Source organism: Colletotrichum jinshuiense, chromosome 2 (assembly GCF_051148585.1).
Source record: "Colletotrichum jinshuiense chromosome 2, complete sequence".
NCBI lineage: Eukaryota > Fungi > Ascomycota > Sordariomycetes > Glomerellales > Glomerellaceae > Colletotrichum > Colletotrichum jinshuiense.
In genome coordinates, this window is record NC_139309.1 from 5,920,271 (window position 1) to 5,935,543 (window position 15,273).

Below are 15,273 nucleotides of genomic sequence, written 5' to 3' on the forward strand. Positions count from 1 at the left end.
TTGAAATCCGATGGGGAGGTGAGTGGGTAAGGGGTGTAGGGAGTGGTAGGACAGCGGGGTTTGGTTTGCCCTGAGCTGTTCAACTCATGCGGCGCTCGCCGGAGTAAAGAACGGCATGTCGTCGTCGTTGCATGGTCCCGCCCACAACGCGGACGGACGGCCGGCACTTGTGTGACAAGGGGAGAGAGACTCACACTCACCCATGCTCTCTCTCTTTCTCTCTCTTACCCTCCCCCTGTCTTCTGTCAAAACTTGTCTCTGCAAAAAGGTTCGGTTCCGCGTCAGAGTGCAGTCAAAGAATGCTCGTAGTAAATGTATCCAAGAATGTAAACGAAAGTGGTATCAATCAAGCGCGCCAGCCAGCCCTGCTCGTCGGGTTTCCCGCGCGTGGCAGTGACTCCCAATACGCCCCCCTCCTCCCCCTCCCCCTCCTTTTTTTTTTTTGTCAGACCCCCGCGCCGCCCCTGAACCGTCCAGCTCTAAACCCTTAGATCCAAGAAAGAATATAAAAAAAATATAATAAACGGAAGGGGGGGAACAACAAGAATATCCAATGCTCAATGCTGATGCTGCCGTGACCCGAAACAGTTTGCGCCGCGCCGTTATTACACTGGCCAACCTCCCCCGCCAGTTAATTAAATGGGAAAGTTCAACCTCTGCTCCGACCACGGAATCTTGTTGTGGTTCTCCCAGTTCCTTCCGTTCCGCGGCCCCTCCTTGATGAGCTGCATCTCGCGGACGCCGCAGAACATGCCGTTGCGGCCTGTCCGCTCCACCATCTTCCAGCCCTCCCTGCTCTGGTAGATTTCTTCCATGAAGCGCTCGCCCTCCCTCACCTCCCGGTGGGGGTTCGGCGTCGGGAACCGGGAGAAATGAGTGATGATGCCCTGCGGCAGGGCCATGAGCCGCTCCCAGTGGCGGATGAAGCGTTCGAGGTACTGCGTGCGCTTCCGGTACGCCACGCGGACGTACGGGTTCACGAACACGCCCATGTCGGGCTCCCCGGCCTTGTCGGCGACCGTCGTCACGTCGGCGAGGAACAGGCAGCACTCGCAGGCGTCGAAATAGAGCTCCGGCTCGTACCGGAAGCGCACCGGCGCCGTCGCGTTGTGGGGATGGTCCGGGTTGATGACATGATGGGCGACGGCCTGCCAATCCTTGGTCGGCATCTTCTTGTCCATGTTCTGGATCCACTTGGCCTGCATGGCCACCATGCCACCCCAGCAGCTCTTGACGGGGACCGCGTCCGTCTGGGAGACCATGGCCTTGCGGGAGACGCCCTTGCCCTGGCTGGTGAAGTATGGGAAGATGGGGATACCGTTAGAATAACCCTCGGCGTCGCGCTGTGCGTACAGGTCGTATTCGAGGAACGGGTTCCAGTCGTAGTCCACGGAGCAGGCCGAGAGGTAACGGGCCCGGCCGTCGTCGCCTGCGTTGGTGCTGAAGAGCAGGTGGGCAGCATCGACCGGGGCAAAGAGGGCGTCGTTGAGGAACAGAATCTTGTCGTACTGGATCACACCGACGTTGGGGTCGTATTGGTCCAGGGGGTAGAGTGCGCGGTTGCGCATTTCCGACAGGTACGCCAAGCGCTTCAACCGTTGCGTCCCGTCGGGCAGGGTAACGTGGGGGAAAACGCTGTAGTCGACCTGGCCCTCGCTGACGATCTTGTGCTTGCATGGCACGTTGTGCTTGAACTCCTCAAGCGCGGCGGCGCCCTGGTCGCCGCTGTCGTTTTCGTAGATGCTCAGAAACGTGTTTTCCTCTCCAATCATGTGTATCAGATCCAGCACGTTCTTGGCCCATTCACCTCCGGCAATCTTGCCCTCCGGGTCGAACAAGCTGACGGCGATGAAGACCTTTTCGTTGTTAACGTTCGCGCACCCGGACAGACTATCGGACACGAGACATCGCCTTCTCAGGTCCTTGTAGTGTTTCGGGTGGCGCGTGTAAGACGGGAAGAATATCGGCGTCGAGGTGAAGATGAAGAGGATGAACAGCAGTGTATATCGAAGCAACAGCCGTGGAAGGGATCGCGGCTGGCGACGGAACTTCCTCAGCAACGAGCGCGGCCGGCCCTTGAGCCATGCAACGATTGTTTCTTGCTTTCTCCTGCGAGGTGCCAACGCCGCGCCGGGCAGCAAGGGCTCCTTGTGTTCATCGTCGAGATCGAAATCCTCTATAGAAGAAGATGGCCTATCCTCAGCATAGGCGACCTCGCCAGACTTGGGCATGTTCGAAGCCGGGGTCTATCGTTCGAACGGAATTCAGTACGAGGTCGACGTTTCGGGCCGGAGCGGTTGCCGCGTCTTTGAGTTACTGCTCTACTAGCCTTGAGAGTGGTCAGTCCGCGTCCACGTCCACGTCCGCTTCCGTCCAGGGTGGGACGGTGGGCTTACCTGAAGCTGGAGAGACCCAACGAAGTCCTCGGCTGTACGACTGGCAGACGGTCTGGCAGTGAGCGGTTGAGTGAAGCAAGCAAGGGCGTCAGAGTCGGTTGTTGCGAGAAGTTTCCCACATTCGTCCGCCAAAGGAGTTGAGACGGGACGGGGGTAATGGTCCACAGATATGGAGGGCAGACGTTGGCTACGGGGAGAGACGATAGGCCTAACGGCGGCGATGGCAAGGATGAGGGGGGCAGTGGACAAGGAAACAAAGGTTCAGGGCAGAAGGAAGCAGATACGAATTGGTCATTACAAGCTCAGTAGAAGGGCTCCTCGAGGGGAAGAACGAGAAAGGAAAGGTGCGAAGAGGTGGAACGACGGCGGCGAGCCAGTGCCAGATTGGAACGGGCATCGAGTTTGGGGTGGAACAAGCATCAGTCCAGCCCTGCCCCGACAGCAGCCACGGGCCCACGGCAACGACGAGCAGGGACATGACCCTTTCCAGAATGGGAGCATTGAGCATTGGGCATCGAGCATTGGTGGCCTACTTCCTGTGGTGACGGGAGGGAGGCAGGGACCATGGGCCGTGGAGCGTGGTCCGCGGACATAAACGGTGGGGGGACTAGCCGCAAGCGACAGGGCGGGAACAGGACAAAGCTTGACTCGAGTCCGCCTCGTGAGATGGGCGCGCGGTGTGTAGTGAGTGCGGTGCGGTGCGGTGTAGTGTGGTGTAGTGTAGCGTAGTGTAGTGTGGGATGTGCAGTGTCTGGCGTGTCAAAGGGGCGCAGAGTGCAGAGGTGCAGACGTGGGGACATCAACCCTCGACGCCCTCGAAACTATGTTTCTGTTCCGGCAATGCGGCGTAATCCTGGTCTGGAAGAGAGAGAGTGTGTGGAAAGACGGATGGGCGTGCGGGGCGACGGAGAGCTGGTGGTGGTGGTGGTGGTGGTGGTGGTGGTTCTCCATGCCCGGCGCAGGTCGGGGCATGCCATGCCATGATCAAAGACTTGTCTAGTGCGGGCAGTGTACACTGTTATTGCTGCTCCAGGCTGTGCGGTGATGCCGTGAAGACGTTGTTTCGATGCGATGCGATGCGAATCGAATTCCACAGCACTCAACCAACATCTTGGCTGCTGCTGCTGCTGCCGCCGCCAAGAATCGAGCCCATGATTGTTGCCGGGCAAGGACAGGAAATAACCAAAACCACGGTACACTACATGCCTCGAGCCTCGGGGAGGAAGAATCGGATGCCAGGGCCGGGGGGGGGGGGGAAGGGGGGAGGGACGCTAACACATGGAAATCTCTGGGCGGTCGTCAAAAAAGGCCAGACCAGGGTTGGCTAGCTCCTGCAAGCTCAGCTCCAAGCTGCGGTGCGCTGCGGTGGCAGGGACGCGTCAAATGGTACAAAGTACAGAGTACCAACGTGTAGGGTGTTTTGGTGCGACGGCGTACGAAGCACATGCGTGGCTGAGCAGCGACGGAGCACCGGGCACCGAGCAGGATAGGCGGCAAACAGCATGTGAGCCGTATGTTTGTCCTGTACCTACGGATAGGTATGTATGGCATCGCATCGCATGGCCTTGGTGCGGGTGCGGACAGCCAGCATATTTGTTCCCACGACACGCAATGGCCAATGTGAGCTTGAGCAAAGTCCCAGTGGGCAGTGGAATTGAAGAGCCAAGGAAGTAAGGGGGGAGGCCGCACGGGAGAGCCGCCCCCTCCAAGCATCGAAGATCGAGCAGGTTGCAAGGGGGGAGGGAGTGGGTTCAAAAGGCTCAACAACGAGGTTTCGAGTTGCAGTCGTGACAATGGACGCGGCACTAGTCAGGAACAGGCCTAGCTCCTCGACCCACTGACATGAGCACTACCGACTGCACGGGCCACTCTAATCTCCTTCCGGCTGCGTCTTGCCTTCCTTTGTTCCGCTCACGGCTCACGGCTCCTGCCACTGCTTCTTGCGCCCTTCTCCCCACCCGCTTTTCCCGGAGGAACCACCTGGAAAGCACCACTCACACATCATGCACGTGACCCCATCCCACCGCCTGTACGTCACCCACGGACTCCGTTGCCTTATGTCAGCTCGCCAATCGCCCGCCCACGTTCCGTGCTGCTCTCTGCCGCCTTCTGCCCACCTATTCGAGCAAGGTCCACGTTGCATTGGAATCCATCCCGCTGGCCGGATCCGCACCTCTGAAAGTCTTTCTCTCCTTCTGTTACACGCCCAGGAATTCCCCAACGGCCGCCTCCTTGGAAAAAGTGTCAAGAATAGATCGCGGCAATAAACTGCTGGAATCACGTTGCACTGCTGTGGAGGTGCTCAAAACCCCCCCCTTCGACGTCGTCGTCGCCCACCGCCAGCCCACTCTCATTACGCAAGCCACTATCACCCATCACAGCCAGTCCCCCCTTACTCAGCGGCGCCGCCATATTCTATCTAGGCCGAGCGTTACTAGCACATCTCTATTCGTACTCTTCCTCACTCAGCACCCTCACTCCCGCGTATAAGTACCCTTGCACGCCTCTGCTTCCGATGGACCAACTCGAAATGGTGGCATTCGCGCAATCTTCATCTCTGTACGCGGGCTGGGCCCCTCAGTCTGTAATTGCTACCTATGCAACCTCGGTCATTGATGGGCCCCCTCCCCTTGAAAAAACATCATAACAACAAAATATAACTAATCCATCCCGCCCTCGGCCAAGACCGGCCCTCCCTCTATCCACCCTCATTTCGGCTCCACAGCTCCACAGCATCCAGGCAGGGGCAGGGTGGGATGGGCCCATTGGAGGGCGGGACTCCACCGGCGCCGACAGCCAACTCCAGCGCTCACTTCACTGCTCTTCCCGCCTGGTAATTATTATAGTTCATAGTTCATCTCGGCCGGTCGGCGTCCGCGCCCCCTGGCCGCCCGGCTTGCATCTAACTGGGAACGTGACAACATTGCATATGTAGGGTAACGAACGACTTGTGAGCCACCCTCCCTGAGCCATGTCGTAAACACAATCTACACATTGAATTATGTCGTGCGAGCTGCGTCCTGCCTCTCATCCCGAGCCGGCCAATAACAGAATACACCAGGTTGAAGCCCCTGGCAAGGCTAACCACTGTACGGATGAACTAGATCGAATGCGCGATCGTCTGTAACGAATTTGCATACGCGCTTAGTAGTGTGCTTAGTTTGCGGGCACATCCCTGGTGGAAAAGTGGGATGCTGCCCGGGTAGTAAATGAGACTGCCCGGAGGCAAAGCTCTTTTTATCCGTCTCACTCGGGAAACCAGTCTGGTTCTTTCCGTGTATGATGCTTACTCGAAAGTTGAAGAGATGGCTGATAGGTGAGTGTCCACCATGCCTGGCGACTAGTCAACGTAAAGTCTTTTGGCGACGAAATGCAGCCAAACCAGTGTCGTAAAACCCCCCCAACACCCCAAAACGCCGTCTGAAATATTCTTCACTCGGCCAACACTCTCTCCCCTTGTCGTCCTGCCTTTAGAGCCGAGGAGTACGTGCCCCAGAACGCCAAACCGAACAAAACAACCCTGCGCCGAGCCACGACGAACCAAACTGCGGAACCTTGCAGGCTGTAGCGATATCAATGCCCGCCCCGACTTACACATACTCCGTCGTGTCCGTCCGCTGCGGAGAACTGAAATAGATGTCCGACTTTTCCTTCATCTCCTTGTCCTGGCGTGTCCCCAAATACCAAGCGAAAACGGTGACTATCGTGAGCCCCACAGCCAGGACGGCGAAGAGCCATATGTGCTTGGACACGATGGACTCGCCCTCCACGGCCCCCCAGTTGAACATATCCATGGAGAAGATCGCCTGAACAACGCTTGTCAGCACGGGCAAGAGACAACGGCGGCAGACGAGATCCGGGGGGGGGGGGGGGGGGGGCACGAACCGCTACGCTCGAAAGGGGCAGGTAAGCCATCGTCAGCAGCGCAATCGTCCTCATCTGCGTGCTCTCGTGCTTCGTCTGCACCGCGATGGCCGCGTTGGCATGCGAGATCTTGGTGTTGGTTTTCGAGTCCTGCCGCGCGATGTGGTTCCATACCTATCCCCCCCCGCCCCCCGAGTCAGCGTGAAACCTACTTTTGATGGATTGCCAAGCTGCCGCGTGGACAGTCCACTTACCGTTTGCATGGCCAGGGAGGTGTTGCAGATCATCATGTTGCAGTCGTCAATCTTGTCGTCGTACTCGATCATGATGTCCTCTATCCTCGTCTTCATCTTGTTTCCCACTTTCGTCAGCGCCGCCGCCGTGGTGCCATCCGTACACAGTTGGCCGTCGGAGTGTAGGGACTCCAGCTCCCCGGCAACGACATCGAAATCATCCAAGAGCTTCGCCAGTTGCCGCTTGACGGCTTGGATATGGTCTATTAAACTGCGGCTTCTCAGGCACAGGGAGAGGTGCTCCTGCGTTTTCTTGCCGTCAATGTCCGAGTCCGGGCTCCACGACGTCTCGAGCGTCGGATCGAGGCGTTCGGACCGCAAGGTGAATTGGTCCAGGAGGTCTTCCACCGCTTCGACGAGTCTCTTCCGTTCCAGTTCCGCGAGTATGCCTGGAGTTAGCAGTGGGTGGCGAAGCTGTGCGCTTGCTCTCCTTATCCTCTTCTCGACATCCTCCATCTGGTCATCATTGCAACCGTAAATGACAGCAAACGCGGAGCCTGTGCTCGGGATATAGGCTGTAGACATGCCCACGTCTCCGGAGAGTTTTGAAGACATCCGCGCAGTAAAGGCTGCGGAAGCGATCAGCTTTTCAACTTGCTAAAATGAAGCTTGGGTACGCCAAGGATTCCACTTACACATCATGAGTTTACCAGACATCTCGTCGTAGTCACGAACAGACGAATAACAGGGAACCAGCCTTGCTATGGTTCGCCTGATGCTCCGAGAGATGTGGAATTCCCTGGTCAGTCTTTCCCAGATGTTTCTGGTAAATGGAAGATATTGCACGGGCCCCGGCTTGTTTCCAAAGACGGGAGGAGCTCTACTGCATAGACTAACGCGCGAATGAGCACATTAAGTCATATTCTGTCTTGAGAAGCGACTGGGCCGACTTACACAACATACAGCCCTGGCTTCTTCTTTTCCCAATTGGGAGAAATGCCTGGCGACTATATTCGGGTCTGTTAGTATTGCCATGCAAGGTTCGGCGGGAGACAAGCGACCTACAGAGTTGAACCACTTTTCCCAATCTTCTTTGGTATAGAGAACATGTCTCGTAATCTGTCACATATAAATCAGCCATGGAAATGAAGTCAGGTCGGTGAAACCTTAACGCACCTCTTCCCCTTCTAAACTCCCGAGTACCACGGCTTTTCGTTCCTCATAAGCAAAGAACCCTAGATCTGATGCCGACCAAGTCTTATTCTCAACCGGGATGTCCATCTTGCGGTTTTCACGAGGCTCTCCTTTATATCTGTTTCGATTATTTGACGAGTTTTGTGTCTTTGGGACGGTTTAGACACGATAAGTCACTATGATTGTAGAGATAGTACTATGAATAAGAAGTCGAGAGACATGAGAACTGTAGTTAGGTTCTAGACTAAGGTGTTATATCACAAAGAAAATAAGGGGTAACTACTAGTAGCGGGACTTGGTGCTTTAAGGCAAGGACTTCTATGCTCTATCTTGTCTAATTTCTACACTTTTGTGCTCCCCACCACTTTTGCTGCCACTCTACCTGCCTTGCCGAGAGCCTTCGGCATTGCTGGTATGCCTTTTGCGCGCATCAAGGTAGGACTGCAGGTGAGCCGATTGGTTCCATGGCTGATTACTTGCAGCTGTAGATAGACATTGACCGGTGCGAGCAGCCAAGAGGTGGAGCGATAGGCAGCGTTCATGTATGTGTTGTCCGGCGGCCCATTGACATCTGCATGATGCAGCATGCAAGCCGGGGGCGAGCGGGCTCCGATATCAGGATTGGTCGCCTGCACGCGCGACCCAGGCAACTCGAGGCTCAGAGCCGCCTCATGTTGTCGTTGCTTGGGAGGACGGTAGGCACCCCCCCGCCCGTTGCCTTTTTTCGTCTTTTTCTGTTTTCGCCTTTGGATTTACCCCGCCTCATGTTGGGTGCCAGCGAGCTCGAAGACCCCTCACCAAAAACGCTGTGAAGCACACACCTTTGTTTCGGTATCACGGCACATGGGCACCTGTTAAACCAGCAATGAGCTTCTTTCAGAGGAACTCCAAACGCCAGGAACGGTCGGATCCGAAGACGGACCCCGAGAAGAAGAAGCCTGATGGGCGAACAACACCTACGCCGACGTCAACATCGACGCCGCCGGCGCGGTTCCTGCACGAGCAAGTGATGCAAGAGAGATACCACGACCCGCTAAAGCTGAAAGCATCTCTTGACTCTATTTATGGCGAAGGAAATTATCAGGTGAAGGTATTATATACACTCCAGTCTAACGCACTCGGCTGGGTTCCCAAAGACTGATTTGAGATGACAGGAAAGGGCTAATCGGTACATTCTCCAGTTGCCAATCCCTATTAAAGAGGTGCGAAGAAACTCCGCATTTATAAAGCCCACCCCTTGGTTGTTAACAAATACTTACGGCGTGGGTGTTCAAGGGCGATATGGCAAAGATAGAAAAGCGTATAAGGTCGCACTATAACGACTGAGTTGAGTCGAGTCGGCCAGTTGAATCTCACTACTGGGACTCAAATTTTAACCTTTGCGGGTTTCTTGGGGGGCGCGTATACATGTGTGGGAGCAACCCAGCGTCGCTGTTTCGTCTGACTAGGTCATGTCAGACAACTCAAGTGATCCCATGGACATGAATTTGCGATCTCGAATGGGCTTCGTCGGTTCGAACATCTGGAGCCGCCCCAGCGATTGGTAGTGTTGTGGGGTCGTAGCGTCCTTCTGTCTTCCGTTCGCGTGTCCAGAAGAGATCGTCCAGGTAGCCTAGACCTCAAGTTTTCGGTCGTACGCCGCAATAATATTCAGGCTCGGATTTGCATGTCTCAAGGAGGGCCTTCATCTCTTTGGTTAGCTGATTTGCCGGAATTCGTGTGGGCCCATTGGGGTCAAGCATCCTATTCCCGATGATGTCCAGCAATTGCCAGATATACCAAGAGCAGTCTGGATGGTCCTGGAGTTGTTGGATCCAGCTCCCCACAGAAGGTTTCAAGTATGCTTCATCGTTCCTTATCGAAAAGAAGACGTCGGAATCGAATCCGTAGATATCCCGTTCGATTCGATAGTCGGGAAACGCCTTCTCCACCGCCTCAAGGCCCAAGAGGAACCAGGTGACATATTCCAGTAGTACACAGCCGAGGCTGAAGATATCAGACCTAGGAGACACTTGGCCCGACGGTAGATCGAATTCTGGGCAACGGTATGTGGCTGTTCTCTCGATATTTTTAGGGTCCTGCTTGGAACGAGACACTTGTGTGTGTAGCCTTCCCAGTCCAAAGTCTGACAAGGCCAGCAATCCTGGAGAACTCATCGTCTGGAACCACAGGAAGTTCCCTAGACCACATCAGTAAAGAAAATGCCGAGCTGGGTAGCAGATGAAGGAGTTTACCTGGTTTAATGTCCCCGTGTCTTCCATACAGCTCCTTATTTGAATCTCTGTCTTCCAAATACCTCAGAGTCGGCGCACGGTCATTATGGACCCATTGAAGTGCTTCACTGATTTCGTAAAACTGAGTGGCCATCCACAAACAATGGCTTTTATCTCTTACTAAAGCCTGATTATTTTCCCAGAACTTACTCAGACTGCCCTCGGCCCAGTCAAATAGCAGGTAGAAAGTCGAAGCTCTGGTGGCTGGGTTGACGACCTCGAATGTAGCCAAGAGTTTAATCAAGTGCTTCTTGCTGTAATTGTGGCCGGTGATTATAAGCGAAGAAAGTTCCAGATTGAAGCTGACACGGTTATGGGAGGTGAGTTTCTTGAGCGCGAAGAACCCTTGTGGGTGGCGTATCTAGAAAGTTGGAGCCAGTTAGTTGCATAGAATGTATAACCCAAGGAGTATTCTTACACCGTGGTCCCCAAAGCCAAAGTGTCCTTCGTGGATCTTGACTTTGTATACCTCGCTAAAACCCCCGTAAGTGTTTTCGTCACTCTGAGAGCCTTTTGCGGTGGATTCTGTGTTTTCATCCTGCTCCACCCTGCTGCTAGCTTCCATCGGGAAAACGTCCCCGGTGCCCAAAATGTAGTGTGAGTGATAGCTTCCCTCTCGCGTGATGTATGGTGCGCTCAATGTATACGACCACCGCTCGAACCTTTCGCGAACCTCTGGGCGGCGGTAGCTGTTGATGGTGGAGTGCCTCCCATGTTCTCGGCAGTGCAAGTACTGGAGTCCGTCAACTGCCTCTTTCTGGAGTGGCAGACACGTGTCTCTCATTCCGTCAATAAACATGTATTCCGCCATATCCTCAGCCTTGTCGACACCAATGAGAACGGCCAGAAGCTTTACACAGGGAGCTTTTGTGCCGTCTCGGCTCCCATAGTAAATCTCCCGTGCAAGCTCATCCTTGTCTCGGTTGCCATTGAAACATCGCAGATTGTAGATAATCTTGCGTACTCGGTCAAACGTGAGAATTCTCACGAATAGAGGGTGCGGGATGAACCTCTTCTCAGGCTCAAGCGGATATGTGATCTTTGCCTCGTCAAGCTCTGCGGCGATATCTTCAACGAGATTTCTTTCATATCTCGGCTCATCAGCATGTCGAGAAGTTCCGTTGGCCCACGGATCTTGTTGTATTAGTCTCTGTTTCTTGAGACGGGCTGATTCGCCTCTATCACAAATTTTCGATACGCGGCTGTCGTCATCCAAAATTAACTTCCCTCCCTTAATAAGACCCTGGACATCAGCAGGTAGGCTACCCATGACTGAAACCTAGTATCTAAGTCAACTGCTATTAGTGCCTATCACAGCATTTGCAGAATGGGGAGGCTCACCAACGAAGGGCAGAGTCAGAATCGTCCTTTTGGCTTGCGCCAATGATTAGTGTTCGTTGAGATTGGGCTTTTAGCACTTGTTGACGGGGCTAGATAATATTTGAAACTTTAGGATGAGAGTAGCCACCCCCCAGCAGGAGAGAAAAAGCGAGACCGCTAAGTTTATTTTCACAAGTGAGGAGATTCATCAAAATGGAAGAAAGGGCCAGACGAACCGATTCCCAACCTAACCTATTACTGCGAAGCTGGGGTGGACGGACACTAAAATACCTTTTTCACGTTGGGGGATTTCACGGGGAGGGAGTAGTGTCAGCTTTCCTGATTCGTTGGCCTTGTTCATATTCGAACGTCTCTACAGCCCGAACTTAACTTCTTTAGGAAAGCCTTGTCATTTTCCCTGGCATTTGCATCGAAGATGTCGGTCTGTAATATGGTTTGAGGACGCTGGAGGCATTGCCGGTAAGGCAGAAGCGACGAGGCAACGGATGAAGTACTGGGAGAATCAGGCAGTGAGCATTAAAATGAGGGCAGTTTTTTGATTGGCCTGGTAGATAGGCTCATAATGGACCATAGTTCAAATATAGCACGTGTGGTGTTCGGAATGTCGGTGACTCCGCCAATAGACTGAGCCTGCCAAGGGGTTTCTTTGGCTCCCGTCGACACCCTCATTTGCCTATCGCACGCGCCGGCATCTTATCAAAAGCATTATCCTCGCATAAGAAACCAGGACCATGCGACCATATAGTGCCGTCTGCGTTTCTGCAGAACAAACTTACCTTGAAGCCGGACAAAATAACGCCTGATTAGAAGAAAACTGCGAACATGGAAGCGTTGAAAAAGCTCATTTTGACGTGACGAACTTTTGGTCCTATATGCTGTTTTTACATCTAAAGTTTCACGTGCCCTGGATCATCCAGAGCAGAGCCTTCGAGTCAGCATGGCGACATTGAAAGGGAGACGGGAGGTGTTGTATGCGGGCATGGTGCGGGATTTTGACACCCCGGAAAACTCAAGCCAAAAAAGTCATTCATGGCAGTGCCTTCCCTCGGAAATTCCGGTCTGGTTTGGGGCAGCTGAACCCCCCCAAAAATACGAAATCTGATTAGGAAGATGATGGGTGAACCCATGTCATGTATGCGGGTGGCACAACATGAGGGTGCCAGCTACACAGCCCCTGGAACTCCTGGGATGTGGCAGCCCATGCATTCCAATGGCCACCGTGGCACCACCATTCTGCTGACAACAAAACATTGCATGCAACTAGGCAACGAAAGGTGATGGTTGGGTCGCATGGTCCGCCCATTGAAGGCTCTGCTTCTGCAAGCTCGCTGTGCGTTCATCCAATCATGGAACACCTTCTTATTTATTATTTTGATTAGACATGCAGGGTTGCTTGGCTGAGAATTACTGTCAGACATGAATGGAGGGCGGTCTGGGGACGCTCTCTCATTCGAGCTCATAAGATACCAGCAGCTCTGTCGCACTCCTAGTGTGATGGGCTGACAGCCTGTGTTTACGTTTGGGAGAGGGCTGACACGCCTCACTATTGCCGCTTAGTCGCCACATAGTCAAATTTTCCTATACTTAATCTTTTTGAGGAAAATCTTTGGGACTTTGGGAACAAGCTTGAGGTATCCAGGTTCGATATTTTTGCGATCGATTCTCGTTTGGCTGTCAGAGGCAAACTATTCCACCTTGTCGTTTCTGTATTCAGACCGGTGCTAAAACCCTGTCTCTCCGCCATGTCTCGACAGGTACGGCAGACGACTTCTGCGAATGTCCAGTGGGAAAACAATCACGATGGCACCCGGAATGCCTTCATTTCTGCCTCTAAAGTAAGCTCTAGCCAGTTGAAAGAGTATCTGGACAAGAATTATCCAGGACAATACTCAGTGCAGGTTGGTTGAGCCTCAAAGAATTGCAAGAAAATAAAAAGTCAGAAACCAATTTGTTATTTAGTTAAAACGCGACAAGTTCAAAGTAACGATTGAAGGCGCATCAGAAAACTGCAGAGTCAGTTGACCTATCAAACATACTCGGCGCCAGATATACTGACTACAAAGTTTTACAGTGACCTTGAATACGCAAGGAAATATCGGAAAACCTTCTTTCTATGTTGCTCGGGGTCAATTTGAGTCACCTAAAGCTCAGAGAGTATCACAATTAATGCACGTGTCATGGGTTGGAAGCCATCCTAATCAGTAGTACCTATGTTTTCAGAATAAATTGGCCAGCAATGGAAAGACGTAGCAAAGTACAGCGGAAGGAGAGCAAGGTGGACAGGGTTCAAATTAAATGATAGAAAAGTTGATATCAATCAACGGTTCATTTTGTACTTGATTCCCGATTATTAATGAGTGACTGGTATTTCAGATCCTACGTATGCTGATACTGGCTACCATGATTTATATTAGCGCAAAAATATTAATTCTGTCGTTCGACAACGTTTACACCCCATGGATTTCTCTCCTTAAGTAACTAAGTGAGTCTTGGCACCTCTAGGAGGATGATGCGCATCCGTCAGTGTTGAGCATGGCGTTTTCCTTTAATGAAGGCTGGAATATAAACTTTTGCAAAAAAGGAGGGGAAAGAAGAATCATCCCCTCAAATCCTTCTTCATCGTTAGTTTAAAAATATTGATTGTTGCTTACAGCACGAGAGACATCGAAGTTCTATTTATTGATCGATATTGCGGGCAAGCAATGCTTCCATCTCAAGCAACGTCACGAAAGTGAGGGAGGGCACCCCAGTGCTACCTTTGTTTATCTTTCACCTTGAACAAACCTTTGAAGAGCCAGGGCGTAGGAATGAGCCTCCTTTCCAAGGAGAAGTGGTTAGTTTTCTAATTCAACAGACCCTAAGAGTAGCTTACAGCCGACGCGGCCAGATTTGCCTGGGGCGATAGGCTATTTTGATCAGCTGCAAGCCGCAACTTGCGCCGCAAAACTCTTGCGCAAGGTTCATTACTTTCCTGCCGAAAAGTGAACCCCCAAACTTAAGAGATGATTGCACCAAAGTCAGGGAGATAGCTAATCAGACGTAGCATCTGATGGTTGCCTGTGCTTGGCACAAACTCATCACCTTAAAGCTGGAGTTTGCCCACAGCTCTGGGGATTGACATATCCCACAAAAGATAAAAGCTATTCTCAATAGCCTTGATCATGGCAATGGTACGGGAAGGCAGCGTGCCAATGACGTACATGGCATTATCAGTGTTCGCATAATATAATTGCATCGCGGGTGGCCTTGTATGCGTAAAGCGTGACAAAAAGCTTCAAAGTGATATCTCTTAATGGATACAGGTCTATTGGACTTCCAGTCGTTCGTTAATTACGTTTTGTTCTCACATACATCACATCGACAGAGACTAGATAATTTGACAAAAAGAGGCAAGAACGAAATGAATTAAATAAATCATCATAGAAACCTAGCTGATGCTATCAGAAACTGTGGCATTGGTTGAAAATACACACATTATTGTTTCATATTTACCCAATAGATTCAGAGAGATGCGATGTTACTAGCCCTTCCCATATGAGTCGAATTGTGCCCCCATATAGGCCATGTCGAACGCCACACAGCGGTCAATTTTATCAGACTTTCTATTTTTCTTCCTGTTTTTTCTTCCCCTGTGGCTATATTTCCCCTTTCCAGTCGCCTTGGGGACGGGCCGCGGGGGAGATCCGCAACGGCCGGCAGTACTCGACGTGTCCAAGTGGGAGGAGAAAGAGGAGGTGCTCCTTTGAAATCTTTGTTAGTCGTCAAAGTAGCAATTTTTGCGTTTGATTAAATATACTGGAAATAATTGTTTCGTGACGTCATTTCGACGTTGAAAAGATTGACCGACTTTAAATGAGATACAGGGTGAATAATCGTCGCTGGGGAATATCAATGTCCCAAAACCTGGATGTTGAATACAGGAACTACATTGAAGTTTGCTTGATGTAGAAATAAAAGAAGATGTTATTACCC

At 52.4% G+C, this 15,273-nt stretch overlaps 4 protein-coding genes across 4 annotated transcripts; 1 reads left to right on the forward strand and 3 right to left on the reverse strand.

Moving 5' to 3' along the window:
- Positions 1 to 635: 635 nt before the first annotated feature.
- On the reverse strand, positions 636 to 2,231 carry EsH8_II_001543 (glycosyltransferase family 69 protein; the record flags this gene model as incomplete). Its single annotated transcript, XM_083264841.1, has 1 exon — positions 636 to 2,231. The coding sequence occupies one exon, from the start codon at positions 2,229 to 2,231 to the stop codon at positions 636 to 638; it is 1,596 nt and encodes a 531-aa protein (XP_083122163.1).
- A 3,755-nt stretch (positions 2,232 to 5,986) lies between these two features.
- On the reverse strand, positions 5,987 to 7,774 carry EsH8_II_001544 (uncharacterized protein; the record flags this gene model as incomplete). The annotated part of the gene is made up of 7 exons (XM_083264842.1): positions 5,987 to 6,202; positions 6,282 to 6,434; positions 6,515 to 7,122; positions 7,189 to 7,385; positions 7,448 to 7,500; positions 7,559 to 7,612; positions 7,670 to 7,774. 7 exons carry the CDS (start codon positions 7,772 to 7,774, stop codon positions 5,987 to 5,989), a joined length of 1,386 nt encoding a protein of 461 aa, XP_083122164.1.
- A 778-nt stretch (positions 7,775 to 8,552) lies between these two features.
- On the forward strand, positions 8,553 to 9,013 carry EsH8_II_001545 (uncharacterized protein; the record flags this gene model as incomplete). The annotated part of the gene is made up of 3 exons (XM_083264843.1): positions 8,553 to 8,777; positions 8,842 to 8,889; positions 8,963 to 9,013. 3 exons carry the CDS (start codon positions 8,553 to 8,555, stop codon positions 9,011 to 9,013), a joined length of 324 nt encoding a protein of 107 aa, XP_083122165.1.
- Positions 9,014 to 9,984: 971 nt separating this feature from the next.
- On the reverse strand, positions 9,985 to 11,230 carry EsH8_II_001546 (uncharacterized protein; the record flags this gene model as incomplete). Its single annotated transcript, XM_083264844.1, has 3 exons — positions 9,985 to 10,028; positions 10,111 to 10,321; positions 10,379 to 11,230. 3 exons carry the CDS (start codon positions 11,228 to 11,230, stop codon positions 9,985 to 9,987), a joined length of 1,107 nt encoding a protein of 368 aa, XP_083122166.1.
- Between the last annotated feature and the right edge of the window lie 4,043 nt (positions 11,231 to 15,273).